Source organism: Vulpes lagopus, chromosome 8, assembly GCF_018345385.1.
Source record: "Vulpes lagopus strain Blue_001 chromosome 8, ASM1834538v1, whole genome shotgun sequence".
Lineage (NCBI taxonomy): Eukaryota > Metazoa > Chordata > Mammalia > Carnivora > Canidae > Vulpes > Vulpes lagopus.
This window is the reverse complement of record NC_054831.1, coordinates 39684963-39701056: the sequence shown is the minus strand read 5'-3', so window position 1 is coordinate 39701056 and position 16094 is coordinate 39684963. Positions and strand designations below refer to the sequence as shown.

At 41.3% G+C, this 16094-nt stretch overlaps 2 protein-coding genes across 6 annotated transcripts in view; one reads left to right on the top strand and one right to left on the bottom strand.

The window, feature by feature from the left end:
- The window catches only part of PAN3 (poly(A) specific ribonuclease subunit PAN3), a 134646-nt gene extending 123082 nt beyond the window's left edge, over positions 1-11564 (bottom strand). For all 5 annotated transcript variants that reach the window (XR_005989636.1, XM_041768301.1, XM_041768302.1 and 2 more), the window contains exon 1: positions 10455-11564. Coding sequence is in view for 4 of the 5 variants with exons in the window: in XM_041768301.1 (XP_041624235.1) it covers positions 10455-11439 (985 nt within the window). In the remaining variant the exon portion in view is untranslated. The remainder of the gene's footprint in view (positions 1-10454) is intronic.
- A 179-nt stretch (positions 11565-11743) lies between these two features.
- FLT3 (fms related receptor tyrosine kinase 3) overlaps positions 11744-16094 on the top strand; it is a 120940-nt gene continuing 116589 nt past the window's right edge. The window contains exon 1 of the mRNA XM_041768307.1: positions 11744-12348. The gene's annotated coding sequence lies outside the window, so the exon portion shown is untranslated. The remainder of the gene's footprint in view (positions 12349-16094) is intronic.

Sequence of the window (16094 nt, the reverse complement as noted above, 5' to 3'; positions counted from 1 at the left end):
AGAGAGAGACAGACAGAGACACAGGCAGAGGGAGAAGCAGGCTCCATGCACCGGGAGCCCGACGTGGGATTCGATCCCGGGTCTCCAGGACCGCGCCCTGGGCCAAAGGCAGGCGCCAAACCGCTGTGCCACCCAGGGATCCCTTTACTAGAATATTTACTTTAAAAACGGCCTTGATCATTTTTCCAAGCCTTGGGAGTAGGAAGAAAATTCCCTGTCCCATCATCGTCAAGACTCTTCCTCAGAGATAGCTGACACTGTTATAAAGACTATGAACCATAAAAGGTCACTTACAGAATCTAAGAGGCCCAATTCTGTTTTGTTTTTCTTCACCTCTGATCTCATCCTTTCAATCAAGTATACATACAATCAGATTCAGGAACAGCAATATTAAAAGACAGAGGGATGCCTGGGTGGCTCAGTCAGGTTAAGCGTTTGCTTTTGGCTCAGGTCCATGATCCCAGGGTCCTGGGATCAAGCTCGGTGTCCCACTCCCTGTTTAGCGGGGAGTCTGCTTCTCTCTCTCTCTCTTTGTTCCTCTACTCCCCCTAACCACTTTCACTCATGTTTTCTCTCAAATGAGTAAATAAAATCTTTAAAAAAAAAAAATTAAAAGACAGCATAAGTTTAGGAGCATTTGAACAAAACAAGAAAGTTGTATTTAATTATATATAGTCCTTTCCAGTTTTCCAGCTGTCATACTCTACCTAATATTTATGAAAGCAGCCTAAGATAACCATATCAAAAATGCAGATAAACAATTACAGACTATTAAACAATAACACTAGTCTTTTATTAAATATACAAACAAGGGCAGCCCAGGTGGCTCAGTGGTTTAGCGCCGCCTTCAGCCCAGGGCATGATCCTAGAGACCTGAGACTGAGTCCCAAGTCAAGCTCCCTGCATGGAGACCTCTGCCTGTCTCTCTGCCTCTCTCTCTGTGTCTCTCATGAATAAATAAAATCTTAAAAAAAAATTTTTAAATAAAAAATAAACATACAAACGAAATTTACCAAAAATTATCAACAAATATTACCTTATTAAGTTGCAAAAGATATGATATACAAAACCATCTCTAGATATGTGAGCCACTGGTAAAAAATACTGCTGGAGCAGATTTGATATGGATGATTATTTCAAATATCTTATTTCAGCTAATGATGTATAAAATACAGTTTTGTTACTGAACTATAATTGGCATGAAATATTAGTTTTAAGTATACAACATAATGATTGGATATATGTATATACTGCAAAATGATTACCACGTTAAGTTTATTTAACATTATTACAATTATCATTTTTTTCTTATGCTGAGAACTTTCAAAATCTACTCTCTTAGCACTTCCAAATACACAACACAGTATTGTTAACTATACCCACCTTGCTATACACTACATACTCAATATTTATTGATCCTGTACCTTTTGACCATCTTCTTCCATTTCTCTCACCCCTCTACTCCCCACTTCTGGCAACTACTGATCAGATCTCTGTATATAGGAGTTCAAAGATTTTTTAGATTCCACATATAAGTGAGATCATATGGTAGTGGTCTAGGTAATTTTTTTAATGTACTGAGTTTCAACCAAATTATTGAAGATTCTGTATGTTTAACATATGTGCATATATTTCTTGTGAATTTATGTATAAATATACATAATGCATTAAGATACAACAGCTTGGTGCCATCATTTGTAATAATAAAACATTATAAATGAACTAAATATCCATTAAAAAGAATAATACAACATACAGTAGAATATTATGCAGCCTTTAAAAAGAGCAAGGTAGGGCAGCCCCGATGGCCCAGTGGTTTGGCACCACCTTCACCCAGGAGTATGATCCTGGAGACCTGGGATTGAGGCCCACATCAGGCTCCCTGCATGGAGCCTCCTTCTCCCTCTGCCTGTATCTCTGCCTCTCTCTCTCTCTCTCTCTCTCTCTCTCTCGAATAAATAAATAAAATCTTTTAAATAAATAAAAAGAGCAAGGTAGATTCCTAGGTGTTAATGTAGAACAAACCACAAGATACCCAATCCAGTGAGAAAATTCAAAGTGCATTAGGCTTCCCTGTATGCACACACCCATATATGCATGAAGGTGCCAGAAATAGGGAAATATAAATATATAAATGATTGTATGGAGGAAGAATATTTCTGGATGGATACACAGTAAATTAGAAAGAGTGACTATCTTTTGGAGAGGAGTCAGGGAACTAAAGAAGGAGGGAGACTAGTTTTCACTGAATGCTCTTCTGTTCCATTTATATTTTTTTCCTGTGCATGTATTACATTTTTAATTCCAAAAACAAGATATTATTTCCTATTTTTTAAGCTGGAATTTTTATAATAAAAAATGTAATTAAAAACTAACTTTAGGGGGCACCTGGGTGGTTGAGCGCCTGCCTTTGGCTCAGTCGTGATCCCAGGGTCCTGGGATGGAGTCCCACATTAGGCTCCCTGTAGGAAGCCTGCTTCTACCTCTGCCTGTGTCTCAGCCTCTCTCTCTATGTCTCTCACAAATAACAAATAAAATCTTCAAAAATAAATCAAATCAAATCTAACTTTAGAGAAAAAGAATAGGGACATCTGGCTGGCTCAGCTGGTAGAGAATGAGACTCTTGATCTCAGGGTGACTGAGTTCAAGCCCCATGGTGGGGTGTAGAATGTACTTTAAAAAAAAAAAAAAGAAAGAAAGAAAGAGCCCCCGTCCCGCCCCCTGCGTCCCAGGGCCTCCTCCCCGGGGGGGGGGGGGGGGGGGGGAGAAGGAAAGAAAAGGGACCCCTGGGTGGCTCCGTGGTTGAGTGTCTCTGCCTTTGGCTCAGGGCATGATTCCAGAATCCGGGATTGAGTCCCTCATCAGGCTCCCTGTGAGGACCTTGCTTCTCCTCCCTCTGCCTACATTTCTGCCTCTCTCTGTGTGTCTCTCATGAATAAATAAATTAATAACTCTTTAAAAAAAAAAGAAAAGAAAATAGAATAATATCTTTATTTTTTAAGGAAAAAAATAGATACCAAAACAGACATCAAAAAAGGGAGAGGTTTTTTTATGGAAGAGGATTGTTATCTACATGCCAATTAACTCAGCCAAGATTAGTGAGATCAACATGCCCTTCCCTGTACTGGATGTTAAACTGCTCAACAGTCAGTGTTTTTAAGAGTTGTTGGGAGGGGAAGAGGATCTAAAGATCTAACATGAAGTAATTTGTTTTCTAGAACACGAACATTAAGAAAACACAAGAGCATTTTAGAGCTAAAAGGATTTTAGACATCGAGTACCCCATACCCCATGATCCCATTTTACAGATAAATGTATTTTCACAGGGACTAAATACCTAATCTAAGATCACAAAGTGATCTTGTAAGATCCAGCACTAAAATCAAAACCTCTGAGCCCCCAGTTCAGTAGTAATTCCTATATACTGAGAGGAGACACAAATACTTGTATGTATTGTTCTAACAGCTATCTGAAAACAGTACATAGAACAAGAGTTTTACCATATTCCCCTTATATAGTCTCAGATTAAACTACTTTATAAACAGGATATAAAATAACACAGAAAAAAACGTGACAAATACTGCTACAAAACTTAAGTGTACATGCATGCACACATGTTATGGATTGTATTGTTTTCTTTCAGAATTCACATACCCTTATTATGACTGTATTTGGAGATGGGGACTTTAGGAGCACAAAAGCATTATATTAATAACAACTAAACCCAGATTACAAGGAGACTGGTCTACTTTGATTTTATACACTGCTGCTCCAATGGAAATTTAAAAAAAAAAATGTCTGACTTTCATAACTTAAAAAAAATCAAATAAAAACCAACCCTAAAATACATAAACAAACACTCAAGTCTGTCAATAAATGCTCCTAGCACAAATCTTTAAAATATCACTTATACGGACAACTGGGTGGCTCAGCGGTTAAGCACCTGCCTTCGGCCCAGGGCGTGATCCTGGAGTCCCAGGACTGAGTCCCACATCAGGCTCCCTGCATGGAGCCTGCTTCTCCCTGTGTCTCTGACCCTCTCTGTGTGTCTCTCATGAATAAATAAATAAAATCTTTAAATATCATTTCTAGAGACGCCTGGGTGGTTCAGGGGTTGAGCGTCTGCCTTTGGCTCAGGCTGTGACCCCAGGGTCCTGGGATTGAGTCCCGCATCTGGCTCCCCAAGGGGGAACCTGCTTCTCTCTCTGCCTATGTCTCCGGCTCCCTCTGTGTGTCCCTCGTGAATAGGTAAATAAAATCTTTAGAAATATATATATCATTTCTAGGTTACTGTAAATGTAACTAACTTTGTACACAAAGTAGATATGCCTATAGGAAAGCAAACCAAAAAATGCTGCTCCATAATAAATATAAATTTTTCAAGTTAAAAAACAGAAAAATTCAGCAATATGAACTCTTGATACTCACAACTTGGCTGATAATAATTCTTGAGAGAATTATACTTAGCAGGGGGGAAAAATAATCCCAAAAGATTTCATGCTACATAATTCCATTTAAACATTCTTGAAATAAAATTTCATGCTACATAATTCCATTTAAACATTCTTGAAAATTATAGAAATGGAGAGCAAATTAATAGTTGCCAGGTTTCGGGAGGGAGTGAAGGGGGGTTACAAAAGGGCAATCTGAAGTTGATAAAGATGTTCTATGTTGGGGGATCCCTGGGTGGCTCAGAGGTTTAGCACCTGCCTTCCACCCAGGGCGTGATCCTGGATTCCCAGGGTTGGGTCCACCTTGGGCTCCCTGCATAGAGCCTGATTCTCCCTCTGCCTACATCTCTCTCTCTCTCTCCCTCTCTCTCTCTCTCTCTCTCTCTCTCTCTCTCTCTCTCTCTCCCTGTGTGTCTCTCATGAATAAATAAATAAGATCTTAAAAAAAAAAAATGTTCTATGTCTCGACTGTTGTTGGCAGGTACACAAATATACACATGAGAAACTCCACAGAACTAAATGTACATGTGTGTGTACACATGAACGCAAATAAGATTACAGAAATATGAATATGATAAGTGGAGAATATCAATTAATGCTGGTTGTAATACTGTACTATGGTTATGAGACATGTTACCGTTGGAGGAAAATGAGTGATGGAACAAGCAGCTCTCTGTGTATTATTTTTTACAACTGCATGTGACTCTACAATTATCTCAAAATAGAGGGTTAATTTAAAAAGTGAAAAATCCTATCAAAGGACAAAAATATAAAGATATTTTTGTTTAGTTTTGGCAAGCATTTATCTTCTTACAGGGTTATTTCAAATGCAACTTTATGGAAAGAAAGTATACTTTTATGTACTTTTACTCAACTAAATCTTAATATTAATATATCCCTCTTTGAATATTCCTCATAAACCTCATCAAGGCTTAATATTATCTTATACACGTGTTTGTATTCTCCACTAGAATACAAATTCCATTAAGTCAGAATATCGTTTCATTCAGTGTTGTATTCCTATCACCTAGGTCAAAGCTTGCCACCTTGCAAGTCCAATTAAATGAGTGAAGTGAATGGTATTATAAAGTCTTTCTTATCCACTGTGTATATTTTCCAATAAAAATGTTTAAACCTATAACAAATACCCTAATGACAGATTCCCACTACTCACTTGCCTGTTAGCTGATACAGGTTAAGTGCAATCCTAACTTAAATACAGTTTGCCACACACATTATATAATCCAAAGTAAATGAACTTTAATTTATCCACTGTTCTTTTCCAATTTGGACAGACAACCACAGTTCAATCATCTTTAGGTATTTCACTGGTCTTAAAAGTATATTCTCAAAAATTGGAGAAGAAAAGATAATACACAACTTACAGACTTATTACTAATAACAGTTATTACTAAAAACTAAAAACCTCACTATGGGCCAAGCAATGCACTGATAGTGTCACATGCAATCCCATCATAACTCCGAAGTAAGTGCTAGTGTATCTTCGTTTTTAAAATAAGAAAAACTAAGGCTTAAAATTTTAAAATTTGCCCAAGATCCCAAACTAGTAAGAAAGCCAGGATTTCATCATAGATATGTCTTACATCAAAGCCTTCACCACTAACTAAACTAATTGAACTGAAAAATACATCTGTTTTTGGTAAAATAAACAAATCCATTGGATTTCAAATAAGGTAATGTACATAAAATATAAACACTGGCATATAAATAGCTTAGCTGCTAAAATTTGAGGGCTTTGAAGATTAAAAGTCTAGTTAGCTGAATAATAGAATTACATTATTAAAATGTCAAAAATAGTAACTCAATTGAACCCAAATCAAATCACATTTAAGCCTCAGAGATCCCAAGTCCAAAAGAAATATGAAATGTCAAAAACTTAAATACTTTTCAAGAGCACCTGGGTGGCTCAGTTGGTTAAGTTTCTGACTTTTGATTTTGGCTAAGGTCATGGTCTCCAGGTTGTGAGATGGAGCCCTGCCAGGGCTAGGTTTTAAGATTCTCTCTCCTTCTCCCTCTGCCCCCGACCCCCAACTCCCGCTCCCAAGGGCTCTCTCTCTTAAAATCAAAAACAAAAATAAACTTAAATACTTCTTTTAAAAAATAAACTGTTGGGATCCCTGGGTGGCGCAGTGGTTTGGCGCCTGCCTTTGGCCCAGGGCGCGATCCTGGAGACCCGGGATCGAATCCCACATCAGGCTCCCGGTGCATGGAGCCTGCTTCTCCCTCCGCCTGTGTCTCTGCCTCTCTCTCTCTCTCTGTGACTATCATGAATAAATAAAAATTAAAAAAAATAAAAATAAAAAAAATAAACTGTTATTTCCCAAACAACAATCCTGAATGCCAGAACACAGTTACTACTACATTGCCAGGTGAGCAGGCAAGCTGAACTAAGAAAATGTAACTCTACACATGAAAGGTAAGCAACAAATTAAAATACGGTTCTTTCCCAAGACTGAAACATCACTGCAACTAAGTATATTAAGAAGAAAAAGCCTTTGTGCTTCAGCTTTCCAATGATTGCAAAATAAGGATAAAATTTTCTCTTGCATTTACCTTGTAAGTTTTAACTCAATCTGAAAGACTAACAAAGCAATTCTGCAAATGTGAAGTACTAAAGCAAGGATCAAAAACTCAAATGCCTAAAAATGCCATATATGTTTTGATTTTTTAAATGTTGTTAACTAACTACAATCCACACACATACAACAAAAAATTATACTATAAATTTAAGCCACTGAAATGGCTAAAATTATAAGACAGCTAATACCAAGTATTGGTGAGAATGTAGAGCTACTAGAACTCTCACACACTGCCACATGTAATGTAAATATGGTACAACCACTTCAGAAATCATCTACTAAATCTGAACATGGGCATACCCTAGTGTGACCCAGTAACTCAATTCAAAGATGATCCAACAAAAATGCACAGACATATTTATTCATTAAAAACTATGTTCAAGAATGTTCAAAACTGTTTTTAACAGGCAAAAATTAGAAACATTCCACTGCTAGCCAGCAGTAAAATGAGAAAATAAAATGCGGTATATTCATACAATGTAACAATATACAAGAATGAGGCTACAGAAGCTGTTTTTATATCACAGTGAATGGATCTCACAAAATGCTGAAAGAAAGCAGCCCATTCCTACAAAGTTCAAAGAAAGAACAAAAAAAGTGAAAAATGAATCTACAGTGTCAGAATGTAGGGTTAGAAATCAGAAATTACATATGTGGGGGGGGGGGATCCCTGGGTGGCTCAGCGGTTTGGCGCCTGTCTTCTGCCCAGGGCATGATCCTGGAGTCCCGGGATCGAGTCCCACATCAGGTTCCCTGCATGGAGTCTGCTTCTCCCTCTGCCTGTGTCTCTGCACCTCTCTCTCTCTCTCTCTCTCTCTCTCTCTCTCTTCCCTGCATGGAGTCTGCTTCTCCTTCTGCCTGTGCCTCTGCCTCTCTCTCTCTCTGTCTCTCATGAATAAATTAAATCTTTTTTTAAAAAGTTACATATGGGAAAGGATACTGATGAAGAGGAACAAGAGCAGGACTTCTGGGGGGTACAGATTATGTCCTATTTCTTGATCACAGTACTGATTTTAAGTTATGTGTTCATCTTGTGGAAATTCCAAAAACTTATGATTTTATACGCTTTTCCTTGGGTATGTATACCTCAGTAAAAGCTTTTAATACACACACACACGTACCCACACACAGAAGATTACATGGAGCCCAAACAAAAATATTTCTGCAGGCAGATTTAACTTATCAGAGCAGATTGGTTTATGACCTCTCGGCTAAGGAAACACTGTACAATCTTACCTTTAAAGAATAGCAAAGAAAAAAAATAAAAGCAAAATAAAGCTGTGATGCTAGATGATCTGTCAGCAACTAACAAAATTTAAGTTTCTCCTGACAGCATGACCTCTTAGGATGTGTTGTCTAGTTTAATTGCCTCATGCACTTAACAAATCAAGGCTGTTTTCAAAGATACAGCAAAGAACCCAGTAAACGGTAAAAAGCAACCTAAAAATTTAAATTTAAGTCTAAAACTCCAAAGCAGCCATTAAATCACCAACACAAACCTCTTTCCTGATTCCTGAGCTACTTTACTTGCCACTCACTGATAGGAAGCAATTTGCTCCCATCTAAAAGGAGTCAGAACTTACATACTACTCAGTTACCAAGAAGTCCACAGCAGAAAAGAGGAGCCTCAGGCTTCACCCAGGCAAGTTAAAGCAAGCCCTAGAGAACCTACATACATTACTCAGTTATTTAATCAAATATCTGTTAAATGACTATAAGATTTTTAAATGCTTTCTTTTGCAATAACTACCTATTCTCTCAAAACCCTCTTATCCCAATTACTTTCCTTTTCTGAGGTATGGAATGATCCTCACCTTTGAGCCATTGCCAGTATCTTTCCTCCATCTGCCATCTTCACCTGTTTGCAATATCCTGTCACCCTGCCTTATGTTTCATGTCCCAAATCTACTACCTCTTTGTATTAGAAAATGCTAGAAAGATACATTAAATCGGATGCCAGCATTTTTTAAAATGTCTTTCTGTATGTAACAAAACTACCCTTCAAGGTCCCTGTACTATTCAAACATTGATCAAATTACTTTGAGCCACAGCTCACACAACCAGCAAAAAGTTTACCTTGAAAATGCAAAGTTGCTAGTCCAAAGTGATAAATTTCCAACAATAAAGTAACCATTCTTTACAAAACACTTCAAGTTACAAATTAATCTTCTGAGAACATCAATCTGGACAAATACATCTGCATTAAAGTCAAGTCCATCACAGCAATCTTCTTTAAAAAGTAAATCTCTGGGAAAACACTTAATAATCCTCAGAGAGCAAATAATTGCTAAAAAAAAAAAAAAACTGACAAAAATGTATTAATGTCCAACTTAAGTTGCCTATCAAATCATTTTAAGATCTAAAAACTGTTTAGAATGCCCAAGAAAGACCTCCCCTTTCGGTTTAGAACCAGTCAATACACACTGAGAAGCAAAAACAAAAATCTGACACCTGCTCTCCTTCTTGCCCAAGAGCAACATTCTGCAAGATAGATTGCATTTACACTAATAATCGTAAGCTCTACTCACAACTAAAAAGTTGCAAGACAATATTGATAATGACAAGTGAAAAAGTAAAAAATACCAACAGCCCTAAGATACTGGAACCAAGGGCTCAGTCGCACACAAGCGGACGCTGCACAGGACTCGTTCTCAAGGCTCGGTGCTAAGAGCTGGCCCGATACAAAGTTGCAGAGCACAGGATCCCTACCGACACCCAGCAAACTTTATCTTGGCTTCAGGAAAACTACGCTGAAATGCAAGTCTTGAGAAATGCCTACTCTAAACTCTCTCGACTAAACCTAAGCGCGACGTAAAAGCCACAGTCCCTTCACGCCTAATCCTTAGAAAGCATTTCCTGCCTGGAAAAATCTTTCTCCCATAAGCCTTACACAAACTTTTTCCGTTCTTTCAACCTACTCCGGGAAGCCCTAAGCCCGCCCATCACCTCCCGCCCCCTACCCACACACACCCACTGGGGAACCTCAACACTCGGCAGATACCACTCCACACGGGCACGCAAAACACATGTGCCTGCAAACCCAGCCCCTTTCCACACCCCCCGGAAACGACACCCCCTTTCTCACACACCGCACGCCGCAGCCCATCCCCCTTCCTCCCCGCCCCCACTCCCAGCACCCCAGACCAGCCACCCACGTTCCGGGGAGCCTAGCCTCCCCTTACTCCCCGGCTCGCCGAGGGCCGTGGGGAGGGGAAGCAGGAAGACGGAAGGAGGGCTCAGGCCCGGCCTAGGCCTCCCAGATCGCCCAGGGAGGTGAAGGGGGAGGGGGGGCCCGCGGGCAAAGCTCGTTGCAGGGCCTCATCCGGGCCCCCTCCGGCCGCAGGCCTTCCCTCCGCCGCCGCCCCAAGGCCCGGGCAGCCCTCCCAGCCCGGACCAAACTCACTTGCCAGCCGCGGTCCGTCGAGAACCCCGCTGCTGCCTCCTCCGCCGGCTGTGGCTCCTGCACCCGGACCCCCCAGGTCCGGCTTCTTGGGCCCCGGGGGCGGCCCGGCTCCCCCGCCCGGTACCGCTCCGGGCGGAAAGGCGGCCACGGGCGCGCCCGCCAGAGCCAGGGGGACGCTGTTGCTATGGAGGCCGAGGCCCGGGGCAGCTCCGGCGGCCGGGTCCTCATGCAGGAACTGACACTCCTCCCCGTAGAAGCAAGTCTTATCCTTGGCGTAGTAGCGGCAGTACTTGAGCTTCACTCCCGCCGCCGCCCCGCCGGGGACACCCCCGACCCCCGGCGGGGCCACCACCGCCACTGCCGCCGCCAGCGAGGAGGAGGAAGGGGAGGCGGCGGCCGAGGGGGGCGGGAGGCCGCCGCCACTGTTCATGGCAACGCCGCAGCCTCGTCTTCCGCCGCCGCCCGAGGAGCCGCCGCCGCCGCCGCCGCCACCATAGACCGGGGAGGGAAGGAGGACGCTGCCGGTGCCGGATAAAAGCCTGGGCGGGTGGGTCTGTCCCGCTGCGGGAGCCGGAGCCGCCCGGGGAGAGGGGGGGAGGGGAGAGGGGAGGGAGGAGGGGGTAGGAGGGAGGGGAGGGGAGGGGGAGAGTTGGGATTCTCTCTCACTCACTCTCTCGTTCTCTTTTCTTAAAGGGGCCGCGCGGGACGACGGGGTGGGCGCACGCGCCCAGACGGGGCCTTCGAGGGCGCGGGCCAGAGAAGGGGGAACGGCGGCGGCGGGCGGGCTGGGAGGGTGGAGAGGCCGGTTTATTTTTAAATTCTGCCTCCACTCGCTCGCTCGCGCTCTGGTTCCTCCGACTTGTTTATTCCATTTTCCTCTTCCTGAGAGGGCCGTGGCCGCTGCGCAGGCGCGCCGAGGCGCGGTGGCTTGTGGGTAGCGGGAGCGCGAGGGGAAGCCGCGCCGGGCGTCCGGCCCCCGGGGCATCCGCGAGCGGGCCGGCGGGTTCGGGTGGCGGGTCCGGGTGGCGGAGTTCTCCCGAGACGAACGCCTGCCTTTCTTTCTTTCTTTCTTTCCTCTTCTTCTTTTTTTTTTTTTTTTTTTTTGGTATATCCTCTCACAAAACCAGGCGTCGTTTTTCAATCGAAAAGACAAAATTAACAGAATGTAAACGGTCAGTTTGAGGGGCCGCGCCTTGGGAAGGAGCCCGCGCCCTTGCTCTCTTTGAGGGATGGTTTCATCTGTTTGCCACACTTCCTCTCCCTCTTTTTTCACCACCTTCCTCTTTTTCCCTTCGCCTTGAAGGTGATGAGAGCCGCAGGACTGATTACCTTCACTTCTGGGCCTTCTCTCAAAAAAAACTGAGCCAAAAAAGGTTGATTTGGACAAACCCCCTGCTCGGTGCAGCACCTGTTTCCTCTATTTATATTACTGAAAGGCTTCAGTAAAATATTATGAAAAATAAGATGCCACCTGGGGACAACACTGCCTAGGCAGCGCCAGAAGGTTTCATTTATAAATGTGCTAGATTGCTTTTCTCTAATCAGCCTAGTCTTGATTTGAGATTCAGTTTTTAAAAGATAGCGGTTTGTTTGTTTTTTCTCCTCCCTCGGCGATCTCCTGTTTCGCTGTGCTGTATTAAAAAAAAAAAAAAAAAAATTTTTTTTTTCAGGAATTTTCAAGCCTTGGCAGGAAGGGAAAAGTAATTTTAACATTTTAGTTTTTCTCCTCTGTAAAAGATGTTCTCAAAAAGCAGTTTCGCAGTTGTGAAGGGGGGATATTTGTGGGCAGTATTTAAGAATTGTGGCAAACAGAAGAGATGACAGAAGAATGGATATGAGCAGGTGTACTACACTGCAGAAAGGGGGAAAAGTGGATCTCATACATCACAAACTGGTAAGCCTGGTGATGTTCCTTAACTGAATTCAAAAATAACATTGTTTTATGTCTCTTGTTTAAAAACACTTTCATATATTTATTTATTCAGCAAATATTTATTAATGCCCATTATGTGTAGCAGGAACTGCTAGGAGCTGGAGAAACAAAAGTAAACTAGATGCAGTCTTGTCTGAGTTCAAATGGATTGTTTATTCCGCTGGTTGAGGAGCCAGACATAAAGCACACAGGCAATTATAAAGCAGTGTCTTAAGTGCTAATCTTATCAGATTGGCTATTAGAGGATATTAAAGATGTCAGACTCTCTGTAGGAAGCTGATGCTCTAATAGCAGAAGTTGAGAAGGTCTTCTTTGCAATCAGATGGGAATTTGTAAGCTGAGGCTTAATAGCTGTGTTATTCTTGGTAAGTTGCTTCCCTTCTCTGTGCCTTATCTGTAAAACACATAACAGTATCTACTTCATAAAGTATAAACTACTGTAAAATGTCCCATGCCTAGTAAGAATTCAGTAGATTTTAGATATTACTATTAGTATAGATATTAGTATTGCTGCTAATAGTAATCAACATAGAAGGGTGCGGAAAATAGCTTTACAGGCAAAGCAAACAGCTTGTGCAAAAGGCCCTGTAGTGAAAGAGCTTTCATTGTTAGAATAGTGATGGTGGAGAATTGAACAGGGACCATATCACAAAAGTCTCTGTATGGCATGTTAAAGGATTTAACTCTTTCTTGAGAGCAATGGAAAGTTATTACAGGGTTTTAAAAAGTCAAGTAATGACATGACCAGATTTCCCTTTAGAGAAAAACATTTTAATTCTTATAAGAACCCAATGAGGAAAGTAAAGAAAATGGGTTATCACTGTTTTGTATATGTACAAACTGAATAAGGTCTGGATTTACACACAATTACCAACTTGTAAGTTGCAAAGCCAACTTACAGGGACTTATAATTATAAAACATGCTCTCTGAGGGCACCTGGATGGCTCAGTCAGTTAAGCAACCAACTCTTGATTTCCGTTCAGGTCACAGTTAAGGGTCCTGAGATCAAGCCCTATGTCAGGCTCCACGCTTAGCCCAGAGTCTGCTTGTCCCATTCACTCTACTCCTCCTCCCAAATAAATAAACCCTTTTTTTTTTTTTTAAGTGCCCTTTCCGTTACACATTTGCCATTCCTAAATGAACCATATATGTCTATTAATGGCTTGGAAAGTGGTGTCTGTGGTGGACAACAGAGGTTCATTAAATTCATGCCAAATTAAGCATATCATTCAAATAAACCTTAATGAGAAGCTGTGTACTATGTATCGAGCAAGGTCTGTGCTAGGCTCTGACACACAAAAATGTGTAAAGTACAGCCTGGGAATCATGAGGGAAATGCCGATGATAAATCATCTCTCAATACTCTGACAGGGGATCCCTGGGTGGCTCTGTGGTTTAGTGCCTGCCTTCGACCCAGATCCTGGAGTCCCGGGATCGAGTCCCACATTGGGCTCCCTGCATGGAGCCTGCTTCTCCCTCTGCCCGTGTCTCTGCCTCTTTCTCTCTCTTTCTCTTTCATGAATAAATAAAAAAAAAGTCGTTAAAAAAAAAAAATTGGGGTCCCTGGGTAGCACAGTGGTTTAGCGCCTGCCTTTGGCCCAGGGCACGATCCTGGAGACCCGGGATCAAATCCCACGTGGGGCTCCCGGTGCATGGAGCCTGCTTCTCCCTCTGCCTATGTCTCTGCCTCTGTGTGTGTGTGTGTGTGTGTGTGTGTGTGACTATCATAAATTTTTTAAAAATTAAAAATTAAAAAATTAAAAATTGAAAATAAAAAAAACTCCATTTGACAGAGCTTGCCATTGAATCATTGTGAACAAGATGGAGAAAAGTGGACTGAGATACTATAGTGAGGTGATTTAAGTAACTTTGATTAGTCATAATCAAAATGTTGATAAAGGTGCCATTGGAGCTCCGTAAACAATATCCAAAGAGTATAGATAAGTTGATACATGTCTACATGGTCTTTACTATCTTCCTTTGGACTCCAATCTTAACATTTTATGAAAAAATGTTATCTGCTCCCTACATGCAGAGAAACCTATAGCATGTTCAGCAGGCTGGTCTGCAATTATTGCAAAACCAGTGGGGATGTATAATGCAGTAAATGACAAATTGGGATTTGTAAATGTCCAGCTGGAAAAAATGAACTAGTGCTAACAAAATGAAACCTGAATTAAATTGGAGGGAAACAAAGCAAACACACAGTTTAATACATTACTGATACACCCCTCTCCCTCTGCCCACCCTCAAAGCAAATAGGCAGTATTTTTTCAAAACCCTTTAAAATGTACATTACCATTTTTTTTTTAAGATTTTATTTATTTATTCATGAGAGACACAGAGAGAGAGAGAGAGAGAGAGATTTGGGCAGAGGGAGAATCAGGCTCCATGCAGGAAGCCCGATGTGGGACTCGACCCCAGGACACTGGGATCACGACCTGAGCCAAAGAAAGATGCTCAACCACTGAGCCACCCAGGCATCCCTGTGCATTACCTTTAATTTATTATTATTCTACTTGGTAAATAATAAAATAGGGGATCCCTGGGTGGCTCAGCGGTTTAGCGCCTGCCTTTGGCCCAGGGCGCGATCCTGGAGTCCTGGGATCGAGTCCCACATCAGGCTCTCGGCATGGAGCCTGCTTCTCCTTCCTCCTGTGTCTTTGTCTCTCTCTCTCTCTCTCTCTCTCTCTCTCTCTCTCTGTCTCGCATAAATAAATAAATAAATCTTTAAAAAAAAGAACGTTTAAAATTAAATAAATAAATAATAAAATAACCATAAATAAGGAATTTTATGCTCCCATGTAATTATTGCAATATTTCATATGAAAGCCAAAAAAGAAAGTTGCTAACAATGTAAATTCTAAAACCGAGAATGGCTAAATAGTTGACTATCCACTTGGAATATTATGCAGCCATTAAAAAGGCAGCCATGATGATAAACAATAGTGCTTACAATACAATGTAAATACTTAACATGATACAAAATCGTATATGCAGTGTTATTATAATGATGTAAACATAGAAAACCTAATAGAAATAACAAAATAACTGCCTTAAAAGATTAACAGTGGTTTTACTAAGGTGCTAAAATTACAGAGTAGTTTTTTCCTATCTTTCCAAATTTGTTTCATGAACGTATATTATTTCTACAATAGAAAAATAAGCATTAGGATCCCTGGGTGGCACAGCGGTTTAGCACCTGCCTTTGGCCCAGGGCGCGATCCTGGAGACCTGGGATCAAATCCCACATCGGGCTCCCGGTGCATGGAGCCTGCTTCTCCCTCTGCCTGTGTCTCTGCCTCTCTCTGTCTCTGTGACTATCATAAATAAATAAATAAAAATTTAAAAAAAAGAAAAATAAGCATTAAAAATGTGTTACAATTTAATTTTAATCTTTTAATTCTGAGGAGTACATGGATATTAAATTGCTCTGTGTATTTTTGGTTTCATCTTGTTTTTAAATAAATTAATTTTGTGAAGACAGGCTAGATACTCATTTGTGGCCCATTTCTTCAAATTTTCTCAAAGTATATTTCACAGATGACTGGTTCAGCAGTATATTAACTGCTTTTATACAAAGTAAAAGGTTCTACTGTTGAGAAAGTTTGGGAAATGCCAAGTTAAACGACTTTGTCTTTTCCAGAGTTTTGAATATGTTGATGTGTTGTAATTCTCTCAAACCAGGATTTGACAAGCAGAATTT